Source organism: Schistocerca americana, chromosome 8, assembly GCF_021461395.2.
Source record: "Schistocerca americana isolate TAMUIC-IGC-003095 chromosome 8, iqSchAmer2.1, whole genome shotgun sequence".
In the NCBI taxonomy this organism is placed as follows: domain Eukaryota; kingdom Metazoa; phylum Arthropoda; class Insecta; order Orthoptera; family Acrididae; genus Schistocerca; species Schistocerca americana.
In genome coordinates this window covers 74,701,275-74,718,234 of record NC_060126.1, presented here as the reverse complement: position 1 = coordinate 74,718,234, position 16,960 = coordinate 74,701,275, and the positions used below count along the sequence as shown (strand labels likewise).

The 16,960-nt window shown below is 56.9% G+C and overlaps 1 protein-coding gene across 1 annotated transcript; it reads right to left on the bottom strand.

The window, feature by feature from the left end:
• Nucleotides 1-14,364: 14,364 nt before the first annotated feature.
• LOC124545545 (activating signal cointegrator 1 complex subunit 2 homolog) lies at nt 14,365-15,846 on the bottom strand. Its single transcript, XM_047124492.1, has 2 exons — nt 15,430-15,846; nt 14,365-14,784 (listed from the first exon to the last, which is right to left on the bottom strand). The coding sequence occupies exons 1-2, from the start codon at nt 15,844-15,846 to the stop codon at nt 14,365-14,367; spliced, it is 837 nt and encodes a 278-aa protein (XP_046980448.1).
• Between the last annotated feature and the right edge of the window lie 1,114 nt (nt 15,847-16,960).

Below are 16,960 nucleotides of genomic sequence, written 5' to 3'. Positions count from 1 at the left end.
GGTACGCACATTCCCAACTACTACCGCGCACCCTCCCTTTCCAATCTGTGTGTCTCTGTGTCTGTGTCCTGTCCGCGCGTGACGCCTCTCAACATCCGCCGTCCCCCGTCCCGTTTTCGCCCCCATGCCGTCGTCGCGCCGCCTCCTCCCCGTCCACCGCCGCCCCTGTCCGCCCCGCACCACACCATACACCGCTGCTTGTCCCGGCCGTTGCCACCAAAGGCGCCGACCGCAAACGCGCCACGCCGCAGCCCCCGTGCGTCTCGCGCTGCCTCTCTTCCCGCTCGCACTCGACCTCGACAACACAGTCTTTGGCTCCGCCACTGCGTGTTCCGGTGGTACGCACGCTGCAACACGTATGTATTCATTACCAGAGCGATGGCGACGCATGACAGCATCTCTGTCTGACCAGAGAGTTATTTATCGTTGCTAGTCGGCGCTTGGACCGCGCCAGACGACAGTAGTGGCACGCACCGGGTCGCCAGGAACAGTTGTTATATATATATTGTAGCGCGAGTCGAGAGAGGTAGTAGTCGGTCGACAGTAGTAGCGGGTGGACGGTTGTACTGAGCGGGCGTCGGCGGCGTGCTCTGCTCGTCTCGCGACTCTGGTCACGGTTCGGGACGATGTATAGTATATTGTGTTATAATCAAAAGGTAGTGTGAAGCTGCATTGCGCAAATCTGATAACGTATGTTCATTGTACTTATTTTGTTCAACAACAAAAGCCCCACTATTACTTTTTTCTAAAGCAACTTTTGTCTTTTAACGAAAAACATTCACTTTTTAAAGACTACTTCCTATGGCATTTCCCTCCAAGGAGTGCAATTAATTACCAGCCAGCACTCATTCATTGCACACAGCTGTGTGAGGGGTATCTACAATTGAGGAGCGGATATAAATGCAACTTTTTTGTTTTTTTTTTTGTGTGTTGTAACCTCCCCGCAAAATTTAAAATAATGGACAATGTTATTTACGGATGCTAATGGACATTGCGCTAATTGTAACCTCGCCCACAATGAGAGGTATTGAAAATGGCAACAAAAATGTGAAATTCGCAATCTGACTCAAATATAAATTCTTCACAACATTTAAAGTCCGTTCAGTGACAAGAAACTTCAATTGAACCGAAATATCGGTCTTTGGCCCTGTGCAAAACAATCGGAATTAAAGTCTTACCTCAGAATAAATGGATGTCACATTTCTGCTCTTGTTGTTGCGCAGCGCTTGGAGGAACTGCATTGCAAATAATAATATTCTCTTTTTTTGTGATTTTAGTGAAATTTTTCTTCAAAGAAGTGGAATGAAATGGGACGTGCAACGAACTCTTTAGTTCAATAAAACATTAAATTTTTGAAAAATGCTTTTGAAATAAAAATTATTATTGGGGAACTTGTTGGAGAATAATTACAATAAATATAATGTTTCATTATCTAATGATTATATTAATTAACAGTATACCTCATTCACCATCTTGACCAGTGTTGCCGACCGCCTACATCACACAACCGCACTCGGCTGCTACTACTGACCGACCGCTCTGCATGACGACTATTAGCGTACTGCACGCGACGACTACTGACAGAGTACAGCCCTCAACTAGACAGGGCTACAGACTCGCAACGACTGACTGACTGACTGAGAACCGCTCGCAACACTCGCGCGGTCCAGCGCAAACTCTCTGGTCACAGATGCTACAATGTCTCGCCATCGCTGCTATGTTACATACGTGTTTCAGTGTCTTTTTCATTGGGGTAACGATCTTTGGCTCTTTTTATTCTGAATACAGGGCCAAAGGTCAACGCTGCTGCCCTTATACAATTTATCAGGTTTCATTATGTCTGTTGCAATGTTACATACGGTTCATTCTTTCATTAATATTATCGTTGGGTTTGTTTTGTAGGGACGTTAACATTCTGGCACATTTTTATTATCATCGGACTCTCTGCTATTTGTGCAGGGAGGTTATACCTGGGTCCATTTCCATTTCCATTTACATTTTAATATTGATAGACTTTTTGTTTTCTTTTTTTTTTTGTTTCTTGTTGTTTTTTTTTCTTTCTTTTTTTTTGTTTTGTTTTGTTTTCTTTTTCCCGCTCTCACCACCACCGCCGCATCACGCCTTCCGTTTTCTTCTTGGTTTCTTTTCTGTTCTTCAACTGCTTCAACATCACCGCGCCCCATTTCCACACCACAGCCATCAGCCTCCAAGACGGGCAGGCGCAGTGTGCCATTTCCGGCGCACAAGCACACCCGTACGGTACTCTCCTCGCCCCCACGCCACCAACAACACAGCGACCACGCGGCTTTCAGGCATGGCATGGCACGGCACGGCACCGGCGAAATGCGCCGCCCCCGCCCCTCCGCGCATCCGTCCGTCTCGCCACGTTCACTGACAGCCGCGTCTGCGGCTACACCACGACAACCACAACACAACACCGCTCCCCTCCCTGGCAACTCATTGTTTTTCTCCTCCTCCTCCTCCTCTTTTGCACAAACCACAACGCCGAGCACAGGCGCAAGCCACCCACACCGCGCCCCTCCCCGTCCCGTCTTTGGCCGCCGCTCCTCGTTTCCTCGTTTGCCCCCTCCCATCTCCCGAAATGCCATGCCAGCAGCGTTACGCGTGCCACACAACACTACCGCCAAACGAACAGCCTTCCGGGCCACATGCAGGGCACGCCCACCTCCAAACACTGCCAATTCACGGACGCACGCACACACACACTTTCCCGACACCTTTCCGTACGGAGGGTGCGTCATCTCGACCGTGACAGAGTGACGCCAACTATCGACGATCCATTTCCCCCCACTGGTAAAACACGTCCACTAACACCTACATACATCATTCAAGTACACAGACAATAGCATACACACAATGGGAGGGCACACGAACATGGACGGCACGGCACGGCACCTGTCACAGTCACACACTCTTCCTCAGAACCAACCATATCAACAAACGTTACGTACAACCGGGAAAGCGAAAGCAAAAGCAAAGGCCAATGCAGCCGTCAAAGGTAACGTTCACCACGGCAGACACTTGCAGCCGCGCCGCCGTTAAACGCATTTCAGTGCGGCTCCAATACGCCTCCGACACGGGAACGTTCCGTTGCTCTACGAATGCGTTTCTCCCCTTTTTCCCTTCCTCTCTCTTTTGCCCCCCCCCCCTCTGTCCTTTCCTCCTGCACTCTTGCCACCTTCCTCACGTTCTGCCCAGACATTCGACCGATCAAAGTCAACCTGTCGTTACCGTTCTCAGCGCGACGGTGTACAACAGTATGACGGGTGTGCCCACGACTTCGGTTCAGTTGCGTGACGCCGGTCTATCGCGCCGATCGACAGTTACTCAGGGGGGCGACGGATCGGACCACGTCACCGACACACAAAACACTTTCAAACAAACAAATACATACCGGATGGACACAGACAAACACGTGTACAGACATTCGCCAAAAACGGCCGCCGCCGCCGCCGCCGTCGTCTAGCGTCGCGCTTACTGTACTGCACTGGACACGCGTGCATCTTGAATGACGACATCGGTGTGCGTGCGTCGTACGCAATCAGTCAGACACGGCTATCAAAAATCAGAGTCGAATGGTACATCATCGTGCGTGTCGCCGTACACGTACAGTACAATACAACAACAATGCGTCTTCATGGCACGTTCATTTCAACGTCACTCACACACCTCCACGCTGCAGTTACGTCGCACCATTGTCAAACTCGGCGTACAGCAAAGGGAATAGTGGGCGGCAAACAAAAACCACAAAAAACAACATTTCACATTTCACCCTCGCCATGTATGATGTGCAAAAAAACAAACCCGCAAACGGCCGTCGTTACGGTGACACAAAAGTCGGCGATCGCACTGTCCCCCCTCGCAGACAGGTAACACACACACACACACACACACACACACCAACAACACCAATGGGTCAAAAACCACGCCAACGAGGCGTGCCACCATTCCACGCCACGGCGACCAACCTCGTGGCCGTACCCCGCGCAACACGCTTTGACGCGCCCCCCCACCCACAATCAAAATGCACACACACATCACAGCCGTCCACACAAACAACAACAATTCCGCCCTTCCCGCAAAAGGCAAGTTGGTGGCCCTGAAAAGGGCCGTTTTGCCGCTCTCGCAACGGAGGAGCATTCTCCATCCTTCCTTCCATTCCAGAGCCACCTCCTTACTTGGAGCTCGTGTACTTGGTCACCGCCTTCGTGCCCTCGCTCACGGCGTGCTTGGCCAGCTCGCCAGGCAGCAACAGCCGCACAGCGGTCTGGATCTCGCGGGACGTGATGGTCGAGCGCTTGTTGTAGTGCGCCAGGCGAGAAGCCTCGGCCGCAATGCGCTCGAAAATGTCGTTCACGAAGCTGTTCATGATGCTCATCGCCTTCGACGAGATGCCCGTGTCAGGGTGCACCTGCTTCAGCACCTTGTAGATGTAGATGGCATAGCTCTCCTTCCTCTTGCGCTTCTTCTTCTTGTCGCCCTTCGAAATGTTCTTCTGCGCCTTGCCAGCCTTCTTGGCGGCCTTCCCGCTAGTCTTGGGCGGCATCTCGAACCAACGTACGGCAGCAGCAACACCAGTAGCAAGCGCTCCGCTCTAGTCAGCGTCTCCCCACACAGTGGCACCCGCCGCCAGCCGCCGCCGCACCTTTACCAGCTCGCCCTGTTGCGGCCGCCGACCAATGGGGCGCGCGCGCAACCGGCCGCCGCACCCGAGCCCATAAAGCACCCCCACCCCGGCTGCGCCGGCACGCACTCCGCTGCTCGACTCGCTGCCGCTCGCACCGGTCGTTTTCGTTTCCTTCTCGTGTGCACCGTCGCTAGCCCATCGCCATGTCCGGACGCGGAAAGGGAGGCAAAGTCAAGGGCAAGTCAAAGTCCCGCTCAAGCAGGGCTGGGCTCCAGTTCCCGGTCGGCAGAATCCACCGCCTCCTGCGCAAGGGAAACTACGCAGAGCGCGTCGGCGCCGGGGCGCCCGTCTACCTCGCCGCCGTCATGGAGTACCTCGCGGCTGAGGTGCTCGAGCTGGCCGGAAACGCGGCCCGCGACAACAAGAAGACGCGCATCATCCCGCGCCACCTGCAGCTTGCCATCCGCAACGACGAGGAGCTCAACAAGCTCCTGTCGGGCGTCACCATCGCACAGGGTGGTGTCCTGCCCAACATCCAGGCCGTCCTGCTGCCAAAGAAGACCGAGAAGAAGGCCTAAAGGAGGCCAGGCAATCGCAGCGCCGCGTGCTCCCCTGCACGCAACGCGCTTTGCCGGCTCGGCTCGGCCCACAACAATCGGCCCTTTTCAGGGCCACCACACAAACCTACGTCCAAAGCAAAATTTCAGTCGTCCTCGCCGCACCTTGTTTTGTTTTAACTTTGCACTTTCACAGCACAGCCGCCGCCGGCGCACGTCCGCCATCTTGTCGTCCACACACACACACACACACACACACACACACACATTTTGCACGGTCGCAGAGTCGCCTTCCAAACGACAACGGCAGCAATAATGACCATTGTTAAAGGGAGGCGTGTCGACACACCGCCCTCCACTCCCGCGCGCAACGGCCGTCGACACGAACGAAACAGCTGATCCGGCCGCCCTATGCCCACACGCCTTGCCTCGGAAACCCCAACGCCGCCGCAAACACACAGAGCCAAACCACGCAAGCAAATAATTACCGCCTCTCGCACAACAACACACAGCCCGCCATCTCCGTCGCGATCGATACAAAGACACACAATAACAAACACAAACGAAGCAGCTCCACACACAGCCAGCCACATGACACGTTTCCTTTCCTTCTCCCCTCCCAGCCACATCACGTCGCTCAAACGGAAAGAAAGAAAGAAACAAACAAACAAACAAACAACACAGCGCACACACACGCAGCAACAACAACACAGACTCTTTCGCACTTTTCAACTTCCGAACAGTGTGGTGGCCCTGAAAAGGGCCGTTTTCTAGTCTCTCCCACCCACAAGCACGGCCGCGGGAAGGCCAGCGCCCGCTGCGACGCAGCCTAACCGCCGAAACCGTACAGGGTGCGCCCCTGCCTCTTCAGGGCGTACACCACGTCCATGGCCGTCACAGTCTTGCGCTTGGCGTGCTCAGTGTACGTCACCGCGTCGCGGATCACGTTCTCCAGGAACACCTTCAGCACCCCGCGGGTCTCCTCGTAGATCAGACCAGAGATGCGCTTCACGCCGCCCCTGCGAGCCAGGCGGCGGATGGCGGGCTTCGTGATGCCCTGGATGTTGTCGCGCAACACCTTGCGGTGCCGCTTGGCGCCACCCTTGCCGAGCCCCTTTCCTCCCTTGCCGCGGCCTGTCATCCTTCCTTCCTCGGGCAAAGCAAAACGTGCACAAACAGCAGCTGCAGCGGCTGGCGAGTCGGCTACGGTCTGCGCCCAGCGCTACTACTAAGGATGGGGCCCCTCCACGCCCGCACCAACGTGGTGACCAACACAAAAGTTCTACTGTCACCTCCGTATGCATGTTAGTTTTGAATCAAGGCGTCACAGGATGCAGGCTGTGATGTTATCCATGCGTCTGGGTAAGGCTACTCATTAACATGGTCCATCAGGAGATAGTAGTGGTCGAAAGCGATCGAAGGGTAGCGGTTGTAAGAGCAGAGGAAAAAAAAGTGCCAAGGCCAGCGCCAAGGGAAAAAAACCTCTGCGACAGTAGGACGGGAAGTAAGAGCAGTAGCGGTTTGCTAGCTGCGACAGAGCATGCAAGGTGAGGGGGGTTAGCGTGAGGTATCGTGCAACGTTACCTATGTACTGCGTGGTCGTTCGCTGGGTCAGTCCGGTGCCGCGGCTGGGCTCCCTCGTTGTCTCCTGGGCCGGCCGCAGTGGCTTACTCCCTGTAACACAAAAGTTCGGCGCGGCAGCGCGGCGACGCTTGCGCGATGAAGACTGCCCTGGCGGTTTTCTTCTTTGCACCTTTCACCTGCGGTGCTGCTGGGGCAACCGCTGGGACAGGCGCGCGAACGTCCTTCTGCGAGGTCGCAGGAGTGTTCGCAGGTACGACTGCACTGAGGCCTTGGGCGAAGACTGCACGCAGTTGCCTCAAGGCCTCTTCCTTCTCTGCAGCCACGGCGGCTGCGAAGGCAGCCCTCTCCACCGGCGCCCAGCCAGCTAGAGCATCTTCTTCAGGGTTTGCCATCTAACCCTGGTGGCCGGAGTATTTGCAGGCTTCCCCTGCATTGCCTCCATATCTTCTTTCGACTAGTTGTTTTTCTTCGGTTCTTCTCTTCTTATTCTTGTCTTCTAGTTGCCCTTTTCAGGTTTAATTGCCTTCTGTGTTGGCCGCGTGTGCGGACAACGGTGTTGGCCCTCGGCGGGCCGACTGCACTCCTCCCGGCGCGGACGGCGCAGGGAGCGCCTCACTTCGGCTGCTGCTTAGCCGCCGCTTGTGTGGCCGTCAGCAAGGCCTCCGCAACTCGCTGCAGCGTGTCGGCAAGGCTTGCCACCTTGTCGATCGCCACAGACAGTGCGGAGACGGCTGCTGCCAGGATGTCTTCATTCGCTGCAGGTGCAGCGTCTCGCCTTGGCGCAGCAGGTTGACGGGCGGTGGCAGTCGTGTTGCCACTCTTGCCACCGTCCGTTGCTGTGGCGTCTCCTTTGCGCAATTTCCCCTTGTGGGGGGACACGCGCTCAGCTTCAGGCGTGCCCTCTCGGGCACGTTTGTTGGCGCGGATGCGCCTTCTTCTGTTCCCCGCCGTGGTGGGGACGTTGTTATCGCCTGCGGTTGTCCTCTGGGTAGTCGCTGTTGCCTGCCGCCTCGCCGGTTTTGCGCCTGGGCGCGGACGGCGGAGGGAGCGGCCGGCAGACTTCTGTGTTGGCTGCCCGCGCTGGCGAGCAATCGCTGCTTTGAAGACTTCACAGCCACGATAACTCGCCACATGCGGGCCGCCGCAGTTTGCACACTTGGGTGTGTGCGTCCTGGGAAGTGGGCATAGCCCACTTGCGTGGGGGCCTGCGCACTTCACGCATGCCTCGGGAAAGGAACAGTGGCGAGCCACGTGTCCCATCCCCTGGCAGCGGAAGCACTGTACGAGCCCCCTCTTCTGCTTGAGGCCCTCCGCGGTGACCGATGTGTTGGCCACCTTCTTCAGCTCGAAGAGCCGCCTGTTCTCCGGTGTGTCGGTGGCAATCACCAGCAGAGAGGGCGACTCTTTGTGGCTGACGTGGGACTTGACCCGCGTCACGTTCCTGACGTGAAAATCAAGGTCCGCCAGCTCTTCTTTTAGCAGGTCAGGTTCGGCCGCCATGGGGAAGCCCTTGACGACCACCTTTAGCAGCCTCTCGGGGACGGCGGCGTGCGTGTACCAGTGCAGGCCCTGGTTCGACGCCTCCGACGTCACCTTCATGTAATCCTGCGTATTACTAACTTGCAGCCGCACAAGGTTTCCAGAAGCAGCTCGCAGCGTGAAATCGGCAGTCGTCCACTGCCTGACGAGCTGCAGGAAACGCTTGTAGTCTTTGGCCACCTCAAAGACTATCGGCGGCGGCCGTCGATGAGACTGCCCGGTGGTGGGGGCCGTCTCTTCTTCGTCGTCTGAGCAGCCAACCTGTGCAGCGGTCGTGGGCGCCGTCTGCGAGGTCGTTGGCTGCTCCGGCCTCTCGTCGTCTGCAAGCGCGCCGAAGCGGTTTGCAGTCGATGTGGGAGGCGGGGAAGGCGTCGCCCTGGGTCTGGCCGCCCGTCGGGACGAAACGGTCGTCCAGGTGGCGCCTACCACGCTGTCGTCACGGATGGCGCGTCTTCTGCCTCCCGTGGTAGAGACAGTAGGTTGCCTCCTCTTCTTCACTGCCTTTCTGGCGCCGACTTGAGCAGTGGACATCGGCCGTTTGCGCCGCCCGCCCACTGGGAGATGCGGTGCGCTGGCCGACGTACTTTGCCCGTTCTTCGTGGGCAGGAAATCTGCCAAGTTGACGATGACATCGTCATCTTCTCCCGACTCGAGGTCCGGGTTCGGTGGCCGAGTCGTCGTAGACGGCGGGTCAGACGGGGCCGCCTGGGGAGCACGCTCCTCCGGACGGCGGTCTGCCACGCCAACTTCTCCAGTCGTCGTATTTGGGGGGCCGGATGGGGCCGTCGACCGAGCGGGCCCGGTCGAACGGCGATCCGCCACACCCATAGCTCTGCTCAGCGATCCTCGGAACTCCGGGCGCGCCCACGACATCTCTGCGCGCTGCCGGAGCGACGACTGTGGTCTGCGAACACCGGCGCCCAGCGCGCCCGCCGCCCCCCTATATAGACTCTGGCCCGCCCTCCCCCCACCACGCGCAACCGAGGGCATATAAGCGCAGCACGGAGGCGCGCGGGCCCGTTGTCAAGGCAGCACCGGACGCCGCGCCGCACCTAACCTCCACGCACGCCGCTCCGCTACCGCTACCGCCATGGCCCGCACAAAGCAAACGGCCCGCAAGTCCACCGGCGGAAAGGCGCCGCGCAAACAGCTCGCCACCAAGGCGGCGAGGAAGAGCGCGCCCGCCACCGGAGGCGTCAAGAAGCCCCACCGCTACAGGCCGGGCACCGTCGCCCTGCGAGAAATCAGGCGCTACCAGAAGAGCACAGAGCTGCTCATCCGCAAGCTGCCATTCCAGCGCCTAGTGCGCGAGATCGCCCAGGACTTCAAGACCGACCTGCGCTTCCAGAGCTCCGCAGTCATGGCCCTGCAGGAGGCCAGCGAGGCCTACCTCGTCGGCCTCTTCGAAGACACCAACCTGTGCGCAATCCACGCCAAGCGCGTCACCATCATGCCCAAGGACATCCAGCTCGCGCGCCGCATCCGCGGCGAGCGCGCCTAAACCGCGCCGCGGCACCGCACCGCACAAACAAAAACGGCCCTTTTCAGGGCCACTAACATCTCTCCGTCGCGAGCAAACTTTGTCGGTCGCCTGCCTCTCGCCCCGCAACCCAAAAACAAAAACCACCACTTCCCGTCCGTCCGCCACACCCGCTCACTCTGCCTGCCTGCCTGCCTGCTAGCAGCGCGCAACAATCACACATCATCCCTCCCCGGCGCTCAAAGCGCACAATACCCAACGGCCGACGTCACACCGCACGGGTGGCTGGCTGGCCGGCCGCCGCTTTCGTTTCGAAAACAAAAAAACCCGCACTCCACTCCGACGGCCAACGGCCAGGCAGGCGCGCTCGCTCGCTCTACACGCCACCGAAATCCCCGCCGACTCCTTCCACATCTCAACGTGCCCCCCGTTGCAAAACATAACACACACACACACAAAGGAACAAAACAAAACAGAGACCAGACACGACTCGACAAGACAGACATCCGAGAAGAACGAACGCAGGCAAGCCAACCAACGTATTCAAACAAAACAACGTGACAGAAAACCAACCGTCGGCCGCCGCCACAAACACGGCGACAATCAACCACGACAACAACACCGCTTACCGCTACCGCCGCCCACACCCGCCACCGACCCCCGCAATCCAACCACCACGGCACGCAAACAGCATCCCCACGGGCATACAGAAACGCCAGACAGACACCCACACCAAACGCAACACGACAATCAAAACCTTCCCCGACGTGCTTTGATGGCCCTGAGAAGGGCCGTTTTGGGCCGCGCGTCTCTTGCGCGCCACTAGACGACGACGGGGGGTGGGGACGACGGAGTCAAGCGCCAAACCCTTCCTTTCCCATCTCTTTCTCCTCTACTCTACTTCTTCTTCTTGGGCGAAGCCTTCGCCTTAGACGGCGTCGTCGCCTTCTTCGGGCGCGGCGCCTTCGGCTTCTTCGTCGGAACCTTGGCGGCCTTCTTCGCCTTCGACGGCGACTTGGCCTTGGCCGGCTTGGCCGCAGCCGCCTTCTTCGCACCCGCGGGAGCGGCCGACGCCGCAGACGCCTTCTTGGCGGCGCCCGCCTTCCGACCGGTCGCCGCCTTCACGCCACCAGCCTTCTTTGCGCCGGCCGCACGGGCGCCCTTCTTCTCCTTGCTGGCCGGAGCGGCGCGCTTCTTCTTGGCACCGCCAGCACGAGCCTTGCCGCCCTCGGCCGCCCCCCCGCCGCCGGCGCCGGCAAGCTTGAACGAGCCGGACGCGCCCTTCCCCTTCGTCTGCACCAGCTCGCCCGCCACGACGGCCGACTTGAGGTACTTCTTGATAAACGGCGCCAGCTTCTCCGCGTCCAGCTTGTAGTGCGCGGCTATGTACTTCTTGATCGCCTGCAGCGACGACCCGCCGCGCTCCTTCAGACTCTTGATGGCGGCCGTCACCATCTCAGAGGTGCGCGGGTGCGCAGGCTTGGCGCGCGGCTTCTTCGCAGACGACGCAGACTTGGCCTTCTTCGTAGTGCCGGTGGCGGCGGGTGCCGCAGCAGTCTCGTTCGTAGCCGCCTGATCTGCCATTTCGACGACGCGCGTAACACACAGCGAGAGCGAGCGGGACGGCAGGCACGCAAGCACAGCACAGCAGCAGAGCAGAGAATCATTTTTTTTTTTTTTTTTTTTTTTTTTTTTTTTTTTTTTTTTTACCTGTGTGGTGTCGTTGCCGAAGTGCTACCGCCTTTGGCGGCTGGACTTCCAAGGGTGAGAGGTAGGTTTGTACATCTTTATTGTTATCTTTTGTAGGACTTTGGGCTCACAGGGGTCCTTTTTGCCCTACATACCTTTGCTTCACTTTTCATTGTGTTGTGAGGGCCCTGGGGACCTTGACTTTATGCCATGGTTCAGGTTGGGTGGTTGCGATTCCTTCGAGTTGTCTCGTTGATACCCTTAAGTCGTCTATTTTGTTGATGAGTCGCTGGACGTGTAGTTGGATTACTTGATCTATTGTTGAGACTTGCAGTTCATCATGTAAAGATATAATTCGGGACCACCTGGGCGCTTTGAGAATGATTCTTAGACACCGGTTTTGTAGTCGTTGTAGTTTGCGGATGTTGGTGGTGGATGTGATTCCCCACGTAGCGCAGCCATATAGCATCATCGGGAGTATTGTCGCGCGGTAGATGCGTAGCTTCGTAGCTACGTTTAGGTCAGTGCTTGCTAAGAAGGGGTATAGTCCATGGATGGCGCGAATGATTTTGAGGCTTTTGTCGTTGATGTGGGCTGAGAATGTGAGTTTATGGTCCAGGGTGACCCCTAAATATTTCGTCGTGGTGGACCATTCGATGGCGTGGTCATTGATCTGGAGGCGGCGGTGAAGAATCGGTCTCCGTCGAGTGAAAAGTATGGCCTTTGTCTTGAGTGCGTTGATAGTGATTTTATTATCAGTTGCCCACAAAAGGAGGATATCGATCTGGTGTTGCAAGCGGGTGATGGCTGTATCTAATGAACGGCTGCTGGTAAGGAGAGCCGTATCATCAGCGAACTGTGCTAGCATGATGTTCGGCAGTTTGGGCATGTCATTTACGTAGATGGTGAACAGGATGGGAGAGAGTACCGATCCTTGCGGTATACCGTCGGAGAGATGTTTGGTGTCTGAGTGTTGGTCGGCCTGTTGGACGTAAAAACGGCGGTCGGTCAGGAAGCTGTCGATAATCTTGATGTAACAGTTGGGGATGTCGGTGGTGTTCCGGAGTTTACTTATGAGCTTCTCTCGCCACACCTTGTCAAATGCTTGTTGAACATCCAGGAAAATGGCTGCTGTGTAGTGGTTTAGATTGATTTGGTTTGTGAGGTGTTCCGAGATCCGGAGCAGCTGGATTTCGGCGGAAAGTTTGGGTTGAAAGGCAAATTGGTCTGGTCGAATGACGTCATTTTCCAAGAGGGGCGGCTTGATGCGGGCCAAGATGACACGTTCAAACGTTTTGCCCATCGTGGAAAGGAGACTGATTGGTCGGTGGTGCGCAGGCTGAAGTGGGTCCTTACCCGGTTTCGGGATGGGTATGATCTTGGCCAGTTTCCATTGTGGTGGGAAATGTTCCTTCAGCAGGCATTCGTTGAGTATTCTCGTTAATAGCACTAGTGGTTTCCGTGGGAGATGCTTCAGATGGTCGTTCGAAATTCCGTCAGGTCCGGGGGCAGATGTGGAGTGTAATTTCCTGAGTATGCGGCGAATTTCTCCTGGAGACGTCAGTTCTGGCCGGTCTCCGCTGGGGTGTTGTCTTATGTGGTGTGCCTCTGCCCGAGTGCGCGCGTCCTCTTCCTCATCGTTCTCAAAGTCTGCAAAATTCAGACGTGATTGCGTTTCGTAAGTTTCCGCGAAAAGTTCGGCCTTTTGGAGGTTGTCAAAGATTAGGTTGGTGCCATCCGTGAGCGCCGTTTTTGGTGGCTTGGGTTTCTTGATATTACGGATGAGTGCCCATTCATCGCGCGATAGGTGTTGGATTTGTGCCATCCGGTCCTCCCATAGTTCGGCGCGCCATTCCTTGCAACGCCACGTGAGTTCTCTGGAGAGCTGGTGCATTTCTCGTCTATATGCTGGGTTGCGAGTTTGTTGCCATTTTTTACGGGCTCGATTCTTCAAATATTTCAAGTCTTGCAGTGCCGGCGGCAGTGGGTCGCGATATGGTGTCGAGAAGAGTAACTTCGTGGAGGCCTGGTGAGCGGCCTTCTTGATTTTCGAAGTCAGACGAGTGATGGCGTCGTCGAGTTGCTCCGGTGTTGCTAATGGCTCCGTGGGGCGCACATTGTTGTTTAGCCACCTGGCGTAGGATATCCAGTCTGTGGAGACTTTCGTTTTCGGTGGCAATATTGGAAGAGCTCCAGACAGTGTTCCGAGAACAGGTTGGTGGTCAGAAGTCAAGTCATTGATCGTCTGGAGTGACAGATCGGGATTCATGTTTTTGATTATGGCCACATCTAGGACATCCGGCTGATGGCGTGGAACAGTAGGCAGGTAAGTCGGTTCTTCAGGACCTTGTGTGAATGCTTGGAGCCGAATTTCAAGTTCGTAGAGACGGGTGCCTTTGGCGTTCGTCTGCCGCGAGTTCCATGCTACATGCTTCGCATTAAGATCCCCACAAAGGAGGACTCTGTCGTATCGATCAAAGATGGAGATAAAGTCTTCATCTGTGAAGGCTGCGCCAGGGCTCAAGTAGGCTGCGACGAACGTGAGCTTCCCGTGTATGGTGGCGATCGTGACTGCTGTGGCTTCCAGACTCGTCATGTCAGGCAAGGTTTCGAGAGAGTGAGTGAGGGAAGATCGCAGGTAGATTGCTGTACCTCCACCGCGCCGATTGTGGCGGTCAGTGCGGTATCCCACCATGTTGCGAATGTTGAAGGTTTGGGTGGGTCGCAGATGCGTTTCGGACAATAGTAGCACATCAATTTTGTGGTGTTCGACGAAGTCGGTGAGTTCTACTTTCTTGGGAGCGACGCCGTTGGCGTTAAAAAAGCAGAATGTAAGGTTTCTGTGTTGATGCCGCTCTTGATCCATGTTAGTCGGTGAAAAAGGCCATGATTCCTTCCAGTAGAGTGAGTAGTTTGGATAACAGATCCGGTGCGTCGTTGAATTTGCGAGCTGTATCTGCTAAGATGGCAAAGACGTTCTTCGTTTTTAGTAAGTTGATGATGGAGCCCATGTTAGATAGCGCGGCGATGATATCGGACAGTCCGAGGGCGTTGTCCGTGGATCGTTGCTGCTGTTGTTGCTGGCGAAGATCGTGCAGTCGTTGGCGCGCCGTGTTTTTCGGTCGAGTTGGTTGTTGCTGGGTTGGTGTTTGAAATAACGACGATGCAGCCGTCCAGGGTGTTCGGAGAGATGGGAAGTCCTTCGGAGTCGCCGCAAACGACGGCTGTGGTGGTTGTTGGGGCTCCTTGGATGGTGGAGGTCGCAGTTGGTAGGCGTGTATCGCCTTCTGAAATTCAGGGCAACCACGCCAAGTCCCAGGGTGGCCTTCTTGGCGACAGTTTGCGCAGATGGGTGGTTCTGTTCGTGGCTTGGTACAATCCTTTGCGTGGTGGTGGCCGCCACAGCGTACACACCTGACCGGCATCTGACAGTACCGGCCAGTGTGGTTGAATTTGAGGCATTTCTTGCACTGGGCAGGCCCATCAAGTGGCTTGTAGTCTTCCACCTTAATTCTGGTATGGAAGAGGTATTGTACGTCGTAGATGGTGCGGCTTTTCTGTCCATGTGGCAGAGATACACAGTAAGCCGACTGTGGAATCAGTTTCTTGGAGGTCAGGTCTCGTTTCTTGAACTGGTGTACGTTCGTGACTGTGAATTGCATGTGGCGAAGTTCGGCGGCGAGTTCGTCTTCGGTAATTTCCTCTGGGATATTCTTGAGGACCACTTGGAGTTCTCTGTCTTCTGCTGCTTGGTGGGTGAAATAGGGCATGTTGATGGAATGGAGGTAGTCCAGTGCTGCTCGTTGGTCTGCCAGCGTTTCAAAGTGGTATTTGATCTGATTATTTTTGTAGATCGCCTTGAGTGGTCCGCTGATCTTCTGCTTTAATTGAGCGTTTAGTTCCAGGTATTTTCCAGTGTAGTTGATTGTCACAGGTGGTATTCTCGGTTTCGGCGGCGGCGGAGCTGTGGCGTCCTGAGTATTTGTGTCGTTAGGCTGAGGCTGGTGTTGGTCTTCCATTGCTGGGTCCTGTTGCTGTAGTGGTGCGTAGTAGTTGGTGGTGGGTACAGCTCGTTGTTCCGTCTGCATGGGGGTATTTTCTTCGGCTTTCCTGCGTTTGGTGCCTTTCCGGCGGCGTCTGACTTCCTGGAATGGTGCATCAGAGTCGCTGGATTCGTCCTGATAGTCCATGGCATTGTGTTGTTCCGTCGGATTGTGACTCTTCGTTCGGCAGTCGTCAGAAGATGAGTTGGCACTGGTGGTTGGGCCGTCCTGCTCCCGCCGTCTTGCGAGTTCCTTTGCTCGTGCGTCGCGGTCGCGGCGGAGTTGTTCCAGTTTCTCTTGAATCATCGCAGTGCATAAGTCTTCAGGCGTGGGGGCCGGTGGGGCGGGGTGTCGCGGTCGAGCGCCCTGAGTGGTCCTGCTCGCGAGTTCTACCTCAGCCCTGTGTGTCTGTTCTGGCCTAGAGGAACGCGGGCTTGCCACCCGCGGGTGGGGCCCTGGCTCCTCGTCGTCCCCTACTCTATTCATCCTACAAGTGCGGCTAGTCCGCACTATCTTGCCTACACTCTATGTCGGTCCTATAACACGACAAATTGCTTAGTACTCGCTAAGAAGCAAGTGAATCGCAGAGTTTTGTAGCTCTCGATAGCGGCGAGTCGCACAAGGCTTCCACACGCACTACGATCGCTAAGGGACTCCAACCCTTTCTTTGGGGCAGAGAATCACAAGGCCCAGCCAGTGTCGCGGGCGGGCGCGGACGGCCGAGAGAGCGGCCGCCACTCTGCGCGCCGCCGCGCCGCGCCTCCCGCGCTTGCTACCGCCCAACGTCCGACAGCCTGTGCGGAGCAGCCCCAAACCTGCGCCACAACCGCCCGCGCCTTTCAAACCACCGAGGATGGGGCTACACACAGCCACACCACAGTCGCCAACCAGTCGCCACGGCAGCGCCGCAAACCACGGCCAAACTGCAGCTACCGCGCGATACACCCTGGGTCGGCCCGCCGAGAATCGCCGCCCCCGCCCAAATGCCGCCCCCACAGCCCCAGCCGACGACCCGCCACAATGGCCAAACCTTCGGCAAAACTCCCACACCGTCGCCGCGGCAGCCCGGCCAGCGCGGCCGGCGCCACAGCCACACAAGCCGAGGCGTGCGGCGATGACGGCCGTGCAAACGCGCCTCCGCCGCCCCATCGCCTTCCGTCGCCCTCCCGCCGTTTCCCGATCGGCCCGCAGCCGTCGGGCCACATCGCGCGCCGTCCTCCTCCTCTCGCCCGCCAACATTCACAGCCGTTTCTCAACAATTGCCCGCCGCAAACGGACGCCGCCTGCGCAACAGGCGCCGCCGCCCCTCGCCGCTTCCGACCCAACCCCTCGACCGAGGCAAACCGCAATCCGAATCTACAGACCAACCCAATCTGCCGTCAAGCACACACGACAGCCGACCTTACACGTTACGCGTTAC